The 16,095-nt window shown below is 32.8% G+C and overlaps 1 protein-coding gene across 1 annotated transcript in view; it reads left to right on the forward strand.

Annotated features, from left to right (window-relative positions):
• LOC129004883 (uncharacterized) overlaps positions 1–16,095 on the forward strand; it is a 66,884-nt gene that overhangs the window by 37,864 nt on the left and 12,925 nt on the right. The window contains exons 5-7 of the mRNA XM_054433577.1: positions 12,982–13,094; positions 13,692–13,946; positions 14,359–15,431. Coding sequence (XP_054289552.1) covers positions 12,982–13,094; positions 13,692–13,946; positions 14,359–15,431 — 1,441 coding nt within the window. The remainder of the gene's footprint in view (positions 1–12,981; positions 13,095–13,691; positions 13,947–14,358; positions 15,432–16,095) is intronic.

A 16,095-nucleotide genomic window follows, 5' to 3' on the forward strand; every position in this document is an offset into this window, starting at 1 on the left:
GTCTAATAGAGGTATATTTAATGTCTAATAGACATACAGTATATTTTATGTCTAATAGACGTATATTTAATATCTAGGTCATAATAATGACATCTAATAGACGTTTAGTTGTTAAGAAAATAACACGACAGAAATAAATAAATTTTATTGAAAGTCGAGCCGTTTGCTAAAGTAACTATGTGAGTTCACGCCATTGGCAATGAAGGTAAATTTTAAAAAAGTGGAAACTAATGAAATTTAAAATAATCTCTTCAGTAATTGACTCAATAAAAGTTTATAAAGTTGGGAAGAAGTAAGAAGTAGTATCATGTTAATATTTTAAAATGTCTAGATCATAATAATGACATCTAATAGACGTATATTTAATGTCTAAGTCATTATAATGACATCTGATAGACGTATATTTAATGTCTGGGTCATAATAATGACATCTAATTGAAGTATATTTAATGTCTAATAGAGGTATATTTAATGTCTAATAGACGTATATTTAATGTTTAATAGACGTATATTTAATGTCTAGGTCATAATAATGACATCTAATGGACGTATATTTTATGTCTAGATTATAATAATGACATCTATTAGACGTATAGTTAATGACTAGGTCATAATAATGACATTAAATAGACGTTTAGTTGTTAAGAAAATAACACCACAGAAATAAATAGATTTTATTGAAAAGTGAGCCGTTTGCTGAAGTAGGCTAACTAAGTGAGTTTACGCCATTGGCAATGAAGGTAAATTTTAAACAAGTGGAAAATAATGAAATTTAAAATAATCTCTTGAGTAATTGACTCAATAAAAGTTTATAAATTTGGGAAGAAGTAAGTAGTAGTATCATGTTAGTATTTTAATTTATTGTTTAGTTTATAATGACATCTAATAGAAGTATATTTAATGTCTAATAAACGTATATTTAATTTCTAAAAGACGTATATTTCATGTCTAATAGACGTATATTTAATGTTTAATAGAAGTATATTTACTGTCTAGGTTATAATAATGACATCTAATAGACGTATATTTAATGTCCAGGTCATAATAATGACATCTAATAGAAGTATATTTAATGTCTAACAGAGGTATATTTAATGTCTAATAGACGTATATTTAATGTTTAATAGAAGAATATTTAATGTCTAGATCATAATAATGACATCTATTAGACGTATATTTAATGTCTAGGTCATAATAATGACATCAAATAGACGTTTTGTTGTTAAGGAAATAACACCACAGAAATAAATAGATTTTATTGAAAAGTGAGCCGTTTGTTGAAGTAACTATGTGAGTTTACGCCATTGGCAATGAAATAAGTGGAAAATAATGAAATTTAAAATAATCTCTTGAGTAATTGACTAAATAAAAGTTTATAAAGTTGGGAAGAAGTAAGTAGTAGTATCATGTTAATATTTTAATTTATTGCTTGGTTTATAATGACATCTAATAAACGTATAAAGAATGTCTAGGTCATAATAATGACATCTAATAGACGTATATTTAATGTCTAGATCATAATGATAACATCTAATAGAAGTATATTTAATGTCTGATAGAGGTATATTTAATGTCTAGGTCATAATAATGACATCTAATAGACGTATATTTAATGTCTAGATCATATTATGACATCTATTAGACGTATATTTAATGTCTAGGTCATAATAATGATATCAAATAGACGTTTAGTTGTTAAGGAAATAACACCACAGAAATAAATAAATTTTATTGAAAAGTGAGCCGTTTGCTGAAGTAACTATGTGGTTATTGGATTGTCACCTAGAGTCTTGAACAGTAAATTCTTTGAAAACTTTATTGGAAAATAATGTTTAATTCCTAAAATGAACGAAGTAACTGTGATGGTCGATCAGTTTGAGGCTATTTATGATTTTGAAATGTTTTATGGTAATATCTTATGTGCAGTATTGAGGTTAAATAATTTTGAGTTTACGCCATTGGCAATGAAGGTAAATTTTAAATAAGTGGAAACTAATGAAATTTAAATTAATCTCTTGAGTAATTGACTCAATAAAAGTTTATAAAGTTGGGAAGAAGTAAGAAGTAGTATTATGTTAAAATTTTAATATATTGTTTAGTTTATAATGACATCTAATAGAAGTATATTTAATGTCTAATAAACGTATATTTAATTTCTAAAAGACGTATATTTAATGTCTAATAGACGTATATTTAATGTCTAAGTCATAATAATGACATCTAATAGACGTATATTTAATGTCTGGGTCATAATAATGACATCTAATTGAAGTATATTTAATGACTAATAGAGGTATATTTAATGTCTAATAGACGTATATTTAATGTTTAATAGACGTATATTTAATGTCTAGGTCATAATAATAACATCTAAGAGACGTATATTTAATGTCTAGATCATAATAATGACATCTACTAGACGAATATTTAATGACTAGGTCATAATAATGACATCAAATAGACGTTTAGTTGTTAAGAAAATAACACCATAGAAATAAATAGATTTTATTGAAAAGTGAGCCGTTTGCTGAAGTAACTATGTGAGTTTACGCCATTGGCAATGAAGGTAAATTTTAAACAGGTGGAAAATAATGAAATTTAAAATAATCTCTTGAGTAATTGACTCAATAAAAGTTTATAAATTTGGGAAGAAGTAAGTAGTAGTATCATGTTAGTATTTTAATTTATTGTTTAGTTTATAATGACATCTAATAGAAGTATATTTAATGTCTAATAAACGTATATTTAATTTCTAAAAGACGTATATTTAGTGTCTAATAGACGTATATTTAATGTCTAAGTCATAATAATGACATCTAATAGACGTATATTTAATGTCTGGGTCATAATAATGACATCTAATTGAAGTATATTTAATGTCTAATAGAGGTATATTTCATGTCTAATAGACGTATATTTAATGTTTAATAGATGTATATTTACTGTCTAGGTTATAATAATGACATCTAATAGACGTATATTTAATGTCTAGGTCATAATAATGACATCTAATAGAAGTATATTTAATGTCTAACAGAGGTATATTTAATGTCTAATAGACGTATATTTAATGTTTAATAGAAGTATATTTAATGTCTAGATCATAATAATGACATCTATTAGACGTATATTTAATGTCTAGGTCATAATAATGACATCAAATAGACGTTTTGTTGTTAAGGAAATAACACCACAGAAATAAATAGATTTTATTGAAAAGTGAGCCGTTTGTTGAAGTAACTATGTGAGTTTACGCCATTGGCAATGAAGGTAAATTTTAAATAAGTGGAAAATAATAAAATTTAAAATAATCTTTTGAGTAATTGACTCAATAAAAGTTTATAAAGTTGGGAAGAAGTAAGTAGTAGTATCATGTTAATATTTTAATTTATTGCTTGGTTTATAATGACATCTAATAAACGTATAAAGAATGTCTAGGTCATAATAATGACATCTAATAGACGTATATTTATTGTCTAGATCATAATAATGACATCTAATAGAAGTATATTTAATGTCTGATAGAGGTATATTTAATGTCTAATAGACGTATATTTAATGTCTAGGTCATAATAATGACATCTAATAGACGTATATTTAATGTCTAGATCATATTATGACATCTATTAGACGTATATTTAATGTCTAGGTCATAATAATGACATCAAATAGACGTTTAGTTGTTAAGGAAATAACACCACAGAAATAAATAAATTTTATTGAAAAGTGAGCCGTTTGCTGAAGTAACTATGTGGTTATTGGATTGTCACCTAGAGTCTTGAACAGTAAATTCTTTGAAAAACTTTATTGGAAAGTAAAGTTTAATTCATAAAATGAACGAAGTAACTGTGATGGTCGATCAGTTTGAGGCTATTTATTATTTTGAAATGTTTTATGGTAATATCTTATGTGCAGTACGTATAGAGGTTAAATAATTTTTAGTTTACGCCATTGGCAATGAAGGTAAATTTTAAATAAGTGGAAACTAATGAAATTTAAATTAATATCTTGAGTAATTGACTCAATAAAAAATTATAAAAATGGGAAGAAGTAAGAAGTAGTATCATGTTAATATTTTAATTTATTGTTTAGTTTATAGTGACATCTAATAAACGTATAAAGAATGTCTAGGTCATAATAATGACATCTAATAGACGTATATTTAATGTCTAGATCATAATAATGACATCTAATAGACGTATATTTAATGTCTAGGTCATAATAATGACATCTAATTGAAGTATATTTAATGTCTAATAGAAGTATATTTAATGTCTATTAGACGTATATTTAATGTTTAATAGACGTATATTTACTGTCTAGGTTATAATAATGTCATCTAAGAGACGTATATTTAATGTCTAGATCATAATAATGACATCTTATAGACGTATATTAAATGTCTAATAGACGTATATTTAATGTCTAATAGACGTATATTTAATGTCTAGGTCATAATAATGACATCTAATAGACGTATATTTAATGTCTAGGTCATAATAATGACATCTAATAGAAGTATATTTAATGTCTAATAGAGGTATATTTTAATGTCTTATAGACGTATATTTTATGTTTATTAGACGTATATTTACTGTCTAGGTTATAATAATGACATCTAAGAGACGTATAGTTAATGTCTATATCATAATAATGACATCTAATAGACGTATATTTAATGTCTAATAGACGTATATTTAATGTCTAGATCATAATAATGACATCTAATAGACGTATATTTAATGTCTAAGTCATAATAATGACATCTAATAGACGTATATTTAATGTCTAAGTCATAATAATGACATCTAATAGACGTATATTTAATGTCTAATAGACGTATATTTACTGTCTAGGTTATAATAATGACATCTAAGAGACGTATATTTAATGTCTAGATCATAATAATGACATCTAATAGACGTATATTTAATGTCTAGGTCATAATAATAACATCTAATAGACGTGTATTTAATGTCTAGATCATAATAATGACATCTACTAGACGAATATTTAATGACTAGGTCATAATAATGACATCAAATAGACGTTTAGTTGTTAAGAAAATAACACCACAGAAATAAATAGATTTTATTGAAAAGTGAGCCGTTTGCTGAAATAACTATGTGGTTATTGGATTGTCACCTAGAGTCTTGAACAGTAAATTCTTTGAAAAACTTTATTGGAAAATAAAGTTTAATTCATAAAATGAACGAAGTAACTGTGATGGTCGATCAGTTTGAGGCTATTTATTATTTTGAAATGTTTTATGGTAATATCTTATGTGCAGTACGTATAGAGGTTAAATAATTTTTAGTTTACGTTATTGGCAATGAAGGTAAATTTTAAATAAGTGGAAACTAATGAAATTTAAATTAATATCTTGAGTAATTGACTCAATAAAAGTTTATAAAGTTGGGAAGAAGTAAGAAGTAGTATTATGTTAAAATTTTAATTTATTGTTTAGTTTATAATGACTTCTAATAGAAGTATATTTAATGTCTAATAAACGTATATTTAATTTCTAATAGACGTATATTTAATGTCTAATAGACGTATATTTAATGTCTAATGGACGTGTATTCAATGTCTAATAGACATATATTTACTGTCTATCATAATCAATTGAGGCTCTCCAATGTGTGTCAACACTGTTGACCCCAAACAATCGACCCAATTCTAACCTCAGGCAAATAAACATGTATTGTATCAATCCCTATGTATCAGTAACCCAAAATTAACAGTTTTATTGATCTGAAACCATACGCATTTAAGAATAAAATGTTGTAATTTGTAGGCTACATAGCTGGATAAGTAAAGAACTCAATAAAGCAAGATACAAACATATTATCTTACTTTATGAACATTTTTAAATACTATAAAGTCGTTATCAAGTTTTTATCATTGAGTTTTTCTTTATAGGAGTGCCATATTAGCCAAAGCATAAGACCTTGTTCTGCTGTTCTTAAAAATCGGATGAGTTCTAAAAGCACAACAAACCCTTACACTGATTGAAATTAGATCGGTATGTATGTATACTTCTTTATAAGAATAGTGTGCACATATTCAGTTCTTAATAAGAATGTTTGATTTCAAAACTTGGCTACTATTGTTGGGTATCTCATTATAAAATAGCGCTTCTTTTCATTAACATCAAAAGTCAAAATATTAAGCAATTGACAAATTATTTGAAAAAAAACTACTTATGTGCAATACAATGCTTTTAGAATATGTTAGGTCAGGTGCAATCAAAATAGCTCGTTCAAAGTCATTTGTTGTAAGAAAAAATAAATTCTTTAGTAAAAATAAGTTTTTAACTTGGCATGGATTTTTTCTCTGAAAACACTACTAACTCTTACAAAAACCTCTTACACAAACCTCTTAGCTGTGATAAACATCAGAGATTGTTGGTGTGAATCAAAATGTAATTGCATTATACAAACAACAATATACGTTGAACCCAAATACAATATTGGCCCATTTTCCAGTTCCAGAAGGTCCCCATTTTGTTTTTAGGTCGAACCCAACAGAAGATGTAATTTGTAGAGGATTTGTCACAAGGGAAATCTTGTCTTGGGAGGCCTTGTAGGCGAAGTCGGGATAAAATCTGTTCAGTGAATTTAGTAATATCAAGAGAGTGCTTTTTAAAATGTGACCCAAAGGCTGACTTAGTAATTATGTGTTTTTTTTAGCACAATAATATAATAAAATAATGTAGTCTTTATAAAATGGCATGAAATTATGTCAATATTATGCATGGATCGCTGTAAATGATGCAATAATAGTGGGCATTTACTAAACTCCCATATATAATACGATTATGATGATTTAGATTTGTTTGATTATAATCATTACCCATTGTCAAAACAGAAATGCTGGTTTTAAATTATAGCTGTCAATTACTAGTTGATTAAACATAGATGTCCATTATAAGTTCAAGTGTTGTTTATTAGAATAGCAAACTACTGCCCAAAGCTGTTACTATAGTTTATCAAACATACTTTTCGCTTAATATATTATTTATTAAATAAAACTCTCCAACTTCGGTTTGAAATATTGTTTAAGAAACGTAGTCACTAAACTTAGAGTTATATTCAATGAGTCATTATCATTAAATCTTATTTTTATATAAAAGTAAAAATACCCCCGCCGCAGCAAACCTGCCGACTAAGCGAATTTCCATTTGTCTGAACTCTGAATTGATTTTCAGTTAAATATATTTTAATAACGTTAGGTTTAACGAGTACCTAGGTTTGCTGCTACAAGGAAACTAATAAAGTGTGTTTTTGAGTAAAATATTGATAGCTTAGTACAAAATAAATAAATTTGCCAAGTTTGATCAAAATATATTCATAAACAAGCAAACTACAACATTTGACAATCTATATCTATAAAAGAGGAACTATTAATGTATATATATGTGTATATACGTTATGGACTCCGAAACCGCTCTACAGATTGTAATGAAACTTTCAGGCATTATTAAGCATCTTTCAAGGATGGTTCGAGTGAAGTTTGGTGCAGATCCGTCAAAAGGGCTCTGCCCCAGAGGGTTTTAAGTGGGCCAATGTCAGACTTTTTGATCTAGAATGTTGACAAATAAATATAATTTAAAAGCAGATGTTTACTTTCACCAACTGTTTTGTACGTTTGAATAACTACAACATTCTTTATTAGCATTAGTCATGATTTGAAATAGTGCCACAGTGTTTCTACAGATTGCAGCACAGAAAACTATTTTACTTTTGAATAAGTCCAAATGTATGTCCAAATGTCCCAATCGCAGCACACCTGTGCACTTAACAACGTTTTAATTCTCCAATGTTAAATATTAAAACATAAAAACCTTTATAAAAGTACTGTATTATAAACAATAAAAGGGATGACTTTTTTAAATGTATGAAAACAGCTAATTTGCAACCAAAAGGTGAGTGAGCGTAGCGAACGAACATCAACCTGGAGGCGAGTAAGCGTAGCGAACGAGCTAACCTGAAAACAAGTGAGCGCAGCGAACGATTTCCAACCTGAAGGTGAGTGAGCGTAGCGAACGAACTTCAACCAGGACGTGATTGAGCCATGCGAATACTTATGAAGTTAAGCGGGGCAAAGCCCGCGGGTACAGCTAGTATTCTCCATAAGAATAACATGGGAATTTTAAATTTACAATTTTTTAAATTTTCTCCGTTACTAATAATCGAACAAAAATACTTTTATATACTAAATTATTTGTTTTTTAAGCTCTTTAAAAAGGTCTAAAGAGAAATTAGGAAATTTTGGGTTTTGAGGGTCAAAAGTGAGAAAAACCAATTTTTACCCCATAAAACCCCCCGTAAAGCCCCGTTCCCATGGTCCGATCGTGCTGGTTCGCGAACTCATTCATGTTTATCCTGCTTTACACCTTTAAACCAAATTTCATCAAAATCGGACAAAAATTACTCAAGTTATCGCGTTCACGGACGTATATATATATATATATATATATATGTCTATATATATATATATACATATATAAAAATTTGAACGAATAGTGTTTTTGGCCTCTGGACACATCAAAATGAAAAAGTAAATGGGTCCCGGGTCTAGGTCTTACCGTGCCACCTACGGTAATAGCTACTTCCCTATAGGGAAATTCGCTAATATATCCAAAAAGCTACAAAAAAGCTGATGCATAGGTTTGCACTAGAGAAATTTTATAAGAATAGATACTATATACTATGAGGAAACTTATCTTAATCAAATAAAGGGTTTTTAATTACTTTCTATACCGCTAGAATGATATCGCTAAAATGTTCTACTTACTTTTAAACCCTCTTGTGCTTGGATTAATATTTATTTTATGAACTATGTTCACAATAAAGTAAACACTGGAATACAATATGTAATAAATATCCCTTACATATTCTTGGAAGCTTTCAATTGTTTACAAACTGATTAAAGGTGTTAATAAGTTCACCACAATCATTTTACAAATTATCAATTGATTCCATTGTGATTTTCCAAGTTGAAACACCTAAATAAATAACGCTGTATTGATAATAAATATTATGAAAAATGATACAGAGGTCGCGTATTAATAATTACAGAGCATTGATTGTAGCCAGTGGTGCGCACAGCTGATTGTGCCGCTCCAGTGGTGCCAACTAATGCTACTGCAGTACCAACATCACGGTACAAATACCTCTGAAGCATACTTCACCTGTATTATATTAATTCATCAAATACGCCTCCAAGTGTTTGGTCTTTGATACTACGTTATTAGCTTCCTTGTACTAACCTATTTTTCACAAACTCGTAATACGTTTCAAAATATATTTATTTTATGTTATAATAGCCTAATAGTTATTTTTAGCTCAACTTTAAATCATCCTAACAGGCAATATTTAGCAATAAAAGGGTCAAAATTACGAGTATATTTCAAAGAACTTTCTTTGTCTTGTAAGACTATGACCCTCGTGTATTAACTACTTAAAGAATGATATAGGTTTGGAGAGAAAGGGCTAATTGCCTGAGAATAGGTGTGAGAAAGGATAGGATAAGCAGGCTTACCTTAAAAAATGTAGGCATCCCACTTCATTCACTACAGAACACAGAAGAAAACACAAACAAACAAAATAAGCACTGGATATTTCGAGGCCACTGGCCCCTTTCTCAACATGGAGAGTCACATTAGATATTAAGAGTCTTTCACTGGTAAGGAAGCAGTGTTGCCAACACACTATGAATTTACAAATGAATATTTACAGGTTATGAGTCATTGATTTTATTTACACTTAGTCTAAGCCTGCTTTTTAGGTGTGGAAGGGGAAAGGAAAATGTTAGGCCTATCTGAGATTGAGGTTTGGGGGCTCCCTGGATTTGGTGAACCATTGATAAGAGAGTTCCCATCTCCTTAGTTGTGATGGGTTACAGGTGGGAGGGAAAGATCTTATTATTTTTGAATTGAAACAACTGTTTAAATCTTGCATATTGTGGCTGGTAGCATGAATAGGCACTGGTTTTTCTGGATGGTTGTTTTTTATATCTGTCCTATGATTGTTCATTCTTGTTCTAAAACTGGTGGTGGTAAGTCCAATGTATTGAGATGGGCAATGGTTGCATTGAAGTTGATATACAACATTTTTCGTGGAGCATGTATTGTGTCCTTTAATTTTGAAGGTTTCTCCTGTTGATGTGCTTGTAAATGTTGTGCTGGGCCTATTAATGTGGCAGGTTTTGCATCTTGCCATGTCACATGGAAATGAGCCTTCTATGGGTTTATCTTGGCCTTTGTTAGGTTTTGACTGTTTAGGGTGAACTAACAACTTTTTTAAATTGGCTGGTTGTCGGAATGTAGTTGTGGGAGGTTTTTCCAAGAAGTCTTTGGTGTGTGGGGATGCTCTGAGAATTTTGAAACCGTCTTTTAAAATTGTGTTTAAGGATTGGAGGCCGTGGTGGTAGGTCGTGATAAGCTGCAGGTTTTGTTGGGAGTTTCTTTTTTGAGTAGGCCTAACGTTGGTGGTTTCTGATTGAGCCAGACGGATCTGGTTTTCAACTAGATTGGCCGGATAACCTCTTTTAGTAAGGGAGTTTTTCATTCTGCTATTGAACTTTTCCAGTTCTATGTCAGAGGAACAAATTCTTTTGGCTCTCATGGCTTGGCTGTAAGGAATTGAACGTTTGGTGTTGGTAGGATGGCAGCTATTGAAGTGAAGGTATTGCAGGTGGTTGGTTGGCATGATATAAATATTCTACTTAACGTTATACAAAGTGTTTTATTGGGCCTTACTAAGACCCTATGGTTCCGTGGATTGCCGAGTGGAAAGTACTGGCTTTCACATTTGAAGGTTTTTGGTTCGTTTCCAAGTAAGATCGTTATTGTTCTACCTAAAAAAAGGCATTCCTACCTTACAAAAACCAGGATTTGTTCTTTTCCTTTACAGAATTAAAACTTACATTCTTCACTCAAATTAAATAATGAACATAACACTCATAAGACTAAGAAATCATATAAATCAGTATTTCCAATCTTATATATTAAACAAATTTGGTTTTTTTTCCGAGTTCGTTTGGCTCTTCTACCAGACCGATTTTCATGATTGAGGTCTCAAATTGAAGGTATGCACGCACAGATTTGCCATCAAGCATCGGCATATATTTATCTATAATTTCACTCGGTGCATACGTAAACGAAATTTGCTCCCCATGTGTTTCTTATGGGAGTTAAATTTTTATTTTTATTTTCCGAGTTCTTTTGGCTATTCTACCCTACCAATTTTCATGATTGAGGTCTCAAATTGAAGGTATGCGCGCCAAGTTTTCACATCGGCAAATATTTACCTAATCTATTACTCGGCCAAAACACATAATTTGATTTATTTTCTAATTGTTACTTCAATTTAAGATGTACCTTCACCAGTTATAATTTTACAATCCTATATATTTTAGTCTAAGAACCTTCAGTGAAATACTGGCTTTCGTTTAAGCTATTAGTTATTCAAATCGGACGAGTTTCAAGTAAACGCAAGGTGAACAACCAACATACAAATTATTTCTCATAAGGTTTTAACATGATTAAAAATCAACAGCTCCAGTATTGTTCATGAGTTTTCTATACGTTTTAGATTAAAAATAATTAGTTAATCATAGGCGTCAATTTGAGCTATTAATAGTTTGAATCAGTTGAGCTCAAGAAACTGTATTACTCAATCAAAAATCATAAATTTGATTATTTCTTGGATATTACATTTATTTTAACGCTGCAAAGCAGCATGGGTCCTCTAGTGTTAATATTATTGTCCACATTATTTAAACACTTTCCTTTTATGAGGGAACACAGGCAAGCAAGTATCATCTTGTCGTCAGCTGTAAGCGTTCCCGCCATTTTCCATTCGAGGTAAACACCACGTGCTTTTATTATCGATCACGTTCTATTTTCGGAAGGTGGACAGCTATTATTTGGTATCAATAATTGGAAAGTCTATATCTGTCCGACCATTGAGCTGAAACCAACCTTTTATCGCAAATAGGTGGGTTTATTTTCATCCCTTTATCGATTGCACGTAAGTTGTTCGCTTTAGGTACGAAAACGACAGTAAACTGCCTAGTTAGTGATTTAGAAATGTGTTAACCTAAAATAAATCGGTTTTAGAACAATATTTCTATATTTTTTACATAGTTAGAACTTTGTGTGGTATATTCCTTAAATTGTATTAGTTTAATTTTATCATGTATATTGTGTACTTTCTTTACTTCCCATCTCTTGTTCATAACACACTCTCTTGTACATCCACTCCTCTTGTTATCCCCCGACCCCTACATAATACATTGTGCAACTAGTGAGCAAAGTGGTAGCTTAAAACCCTCCGAAAGTAGTGTTTTATGGCCAGTTCCCCTCCCTAGAAGGCTAAGAATCAAGAAGTCTTCGCTATCCATTATATTCCACCAATCGGTCACTTTATAAACCTCAAATACCTTGTTAAAACCCAAACCTCTGTAAAGCTTGAACCGTTCTTTACCTCCTACTTCTCTTATTACCAAAGCCCCACTGGCCACTATACACCACCTCCCCTACCTACCAAACTAATCTATCCCATAAAAACCATACCAAAACCACGCCAACAACCAAAATAAACCCTTATTAACCAGACCATCTAACTATAACCCACCCCTCAAGAGCCAATGCAACAAGCTGCTAAATCGGAATAAATATCTCCTGTTCCGCAACGCACGAAGCTCCTATGGCAAAGTCTCTGCTTGGCTAAAGAAAGTTAAGACCTAGAAAAGCTCAAGTGCACTCGTCACTCACTGAAACAATACGTTCACAGACAAATGATTTTGTGAAAAATCCTATGGCTCACCAAGTCTAGGAAGGAGGGTTGTGTCGTGATCCACGTGACAGTACATAACATATTTTTGTAGGGCTTGTAACCAAACCCTACACATGTTGTGCTGTGTTCGACTTTATATATTTTGTCTACAGTTTCCGGTATTTTTGTTGTAGATAACGACATGATGTGCTAGAGGGCAGCACGGAGGGTTTGAGAAGCGCGTTGGCCCGACTGCGGCAGCGCACAAGCAACAGCCAGAACTCGCCCGACCATTCCTCAGGGATCTCCGTGAGTGTAAGTTAAAATGATCCTTACGATTTACTAAATAAAGGATTCTTATTAACTTCATTGTGTAGCCTTCAAGGTTCTGTTAATTAATGAAGATGACAAACTACTGTAAAGACTAAGAATAAGTATTTACTAAAAATCCACTATAATGAGCTATATTTTTATCTCTCTTTTAACACTATGAAACCTTGTAAGAATGCACTAATTATGATACCAAAGCCTATAAGAAATATAATGAAATTTACTTTATTTTTAGGGTGGATACATCTAATGTTTACATTTTTTCAATTCTGGTTTCATTTTAAAATCCATTAGTAAAAATGTCTTTTCCTGTACAGAGGATAGCCGTACTGCTGCAGCGGTCGGGCCAAGCCATCACCACTAAAGCACGCACAGCCCCTGGCTCCCCATGTCTGTCATACTTAGCTTCTCACCACATTTGTTGCAGGGGCTAGGGCGTCTGTCTCTGGGAGAGGTAGCTAAACAGAGGACAGCCGTACTGCTGCAGCGGTCGGGCCAAGCCATCACCACCACAGCACACTCAGCCCCTGGCTCCCCATGTCTGTCATACTTAGCTTCTCACCACATTTGTTGCAGGGGCTAGGGCGTCTGTCTCTGGGAGGGGTAGCTAAACAGAGGACAGCCGTACTGCTGCAGCGGTCGGGCCAAGCCATCACCACCACAGCACACTCAGCCCCTGGCTCTCCATGTCTGTCGGTTGGCAGCGCCGAGTCCACCACCGATCTCATCTCCACCGCCTCCAGTGCGCTTCGACGTCTACACTTCAAATCCGCGGGTGGCGGATATCGCCGCAAACCTGGATGCCCAAACTCATCCGCGCCAATGCCCAAGGTACCTCGATAATCCATACTTCTGAATGTCAGAAATACGTTAAATCTTTTAGTTATAGTGGGAGTATCACTCAGAGAATTCAACATGAAGTTCAACATAGTTGGTGATTTCTTCAATTAAGTGTTTTTATCAAAAACATGAGCAGCAATATTTTCGGGATGAGCTTACCCATTACATATCATATTGTAATCTCGAAACGCCATTAGAATTCAAAGTTCATAAAGCTATGTCGTATGTTACACTTACACATTTGCATAATTACCAGTGTCTCATTATCATGACATGTTTTTGCATTTATGTATTTAAAGAAACTAGCTTAAGAACTTTACTGAATAACCTTTACTGTACGAACACTTTCTATTTACAAACGACTCGCCAATCTGTCGTAATAATCCATAATAATTGTTTATAGGTCGTGCTGATGGGCAGTGGGTCCGTGTCCGTGGAGTCCGTCGGGACCAACTTCAACAACACGAGCACGGACTCGTCCAACACAGTGATCACCATGGTAACCGTAACCGATAGCGGGGAGACGGAAGACAGCTTTGACCATCCACCAGAGGACATGATGAGGATCACTACCAACCTGCTGGAGGACATGCTGGGTCCGTGCAACACCCCTGGGTCCTCTGTGGAGAAGGAAGACGAGTTCTTCTCAGCGTCCAGCACCGAGGAGCAGCCCAAGCCATGTGAGGAGGTCAAACTCATCTTCCAAGGAGTCGAGGAGGAAGATGATACGAACATGATACTGCTTCAGCACACCAAGATACCTGTGGAAAACACCAAGACCATCGTAGAGGAAACCTCCTTGCCCATCCTGCAGTCCACAGACCCTGCCGTGGAGTGGTACAACATCAAGATGCGCCAAGCCAACTTACCTCAGAACAAAAACAACCTATCCGCCAACAAAAGACTGAAGATGCTTTCCAAAAGGTACGCGAAGAATAACTTTGAAGATGAACCGAGGGGGAGAAAACACGGAAGAAACTCCTCAGGGTTTGCTGCAGAACAGATGACTATTGAGAGTGAAGAAGACCCTACAGCAGTTACTGCCTCACCACCAATACCTGACTCTCCCACTGCGATACAATCTGTGTACCAACCAACAAGATCACCTCCACCCAAGACTGAAACTATATTTACCTTCCCGGACATTCACGAGGAAAAAGAAAAGGAAAGAGAAAAAGATAAATCTCCGTCTGTTAGTAAAAAGCTGAAAACGGAAAAGGATGCTTCTAACGACTCGTGTAAGGCGACGCCGACTCCTACTCCGGAACCGACGATACGAGGGACTCCAGCGACCATCGTGGTGCAACAGGCTTCGGTCACCGGAAACTCTCCAGAGTTCTCTGGATCCGAGAGCATCAGTCAGGAACACTCGGAGTCCGAGAGACGACCGAGCAAGAGGATGGACAACGACTTCAAACAACTACTGGATGTCACCAACAACATCACGATACAACAGATGCACGACTCTGGGCTGAAGTAAGATATGTCTTGCTTTACAACTATATTTAGTCAGTGTAGTTTATCACAGAACTTTTTTCATGCAAGCTATTTAACTGTGATCTAACTTTGAGAGTAATTATGACATGAAAATGATACTGCTAAAAACTGCTCAGTGAAGCATATAAAAGAAAAGTGTAAGTTGAATAAAAACGCTGACAATCTGGCAGCAAACGACCCTTTTCCTTTTATTGTCCTCTGCAATTAATGTAACGTCAAACTGGGACAGAACACTCGACGGTAAAATTTTTAACTTTACGCGAATCATCTTTCATATTCCATTTTAATAATACAATGTTAACGGATATTATTAATACATGTTAGAGTAACCAATATTTCATTTTATTATACTTCATTTAGTAATATTTATTTTTTTAATGAATTAACTGTTGAATTTCTGGTTTATAAAACTGCTTGTTCTTTTAGTATTTTAAAACGACTAGTACATCTCTTCCCTCAACTTACATAGAAATCTTTGAATAATAGTAGGATTATAACTATTTATTCTTAATTCAATAGATTAGGCCTAATATATTGGTATATATTACGTTTCAAGGAATTTGTCATCCATTTTTACATCGTTTCCGTCACGTATTTTTACTTTGAAGCTACTTGTCGTGTAAACTATTATTTTGACAGTTCC

Source organism: Macrosteles quadrilineatus, unplaced genomic scaffold, assembly GCF_028750875.1.
Source record: "Macrosteles quadrilineatus isolate MER2022 unplaced genomic scaffold, UCM_ALF_1.0 Scaffold_12__1_contigs__length_5162894, whole genome shotgun sequence".
In the NCBI taxonomy this organism is placed as follows: domain Eukaryota; kingdom Metazoa; phylum Arthropoda; class Insecta; order Hemiptera; family Cicadellidae; genus Macrosteles; species Macrosteles quadrilineatus.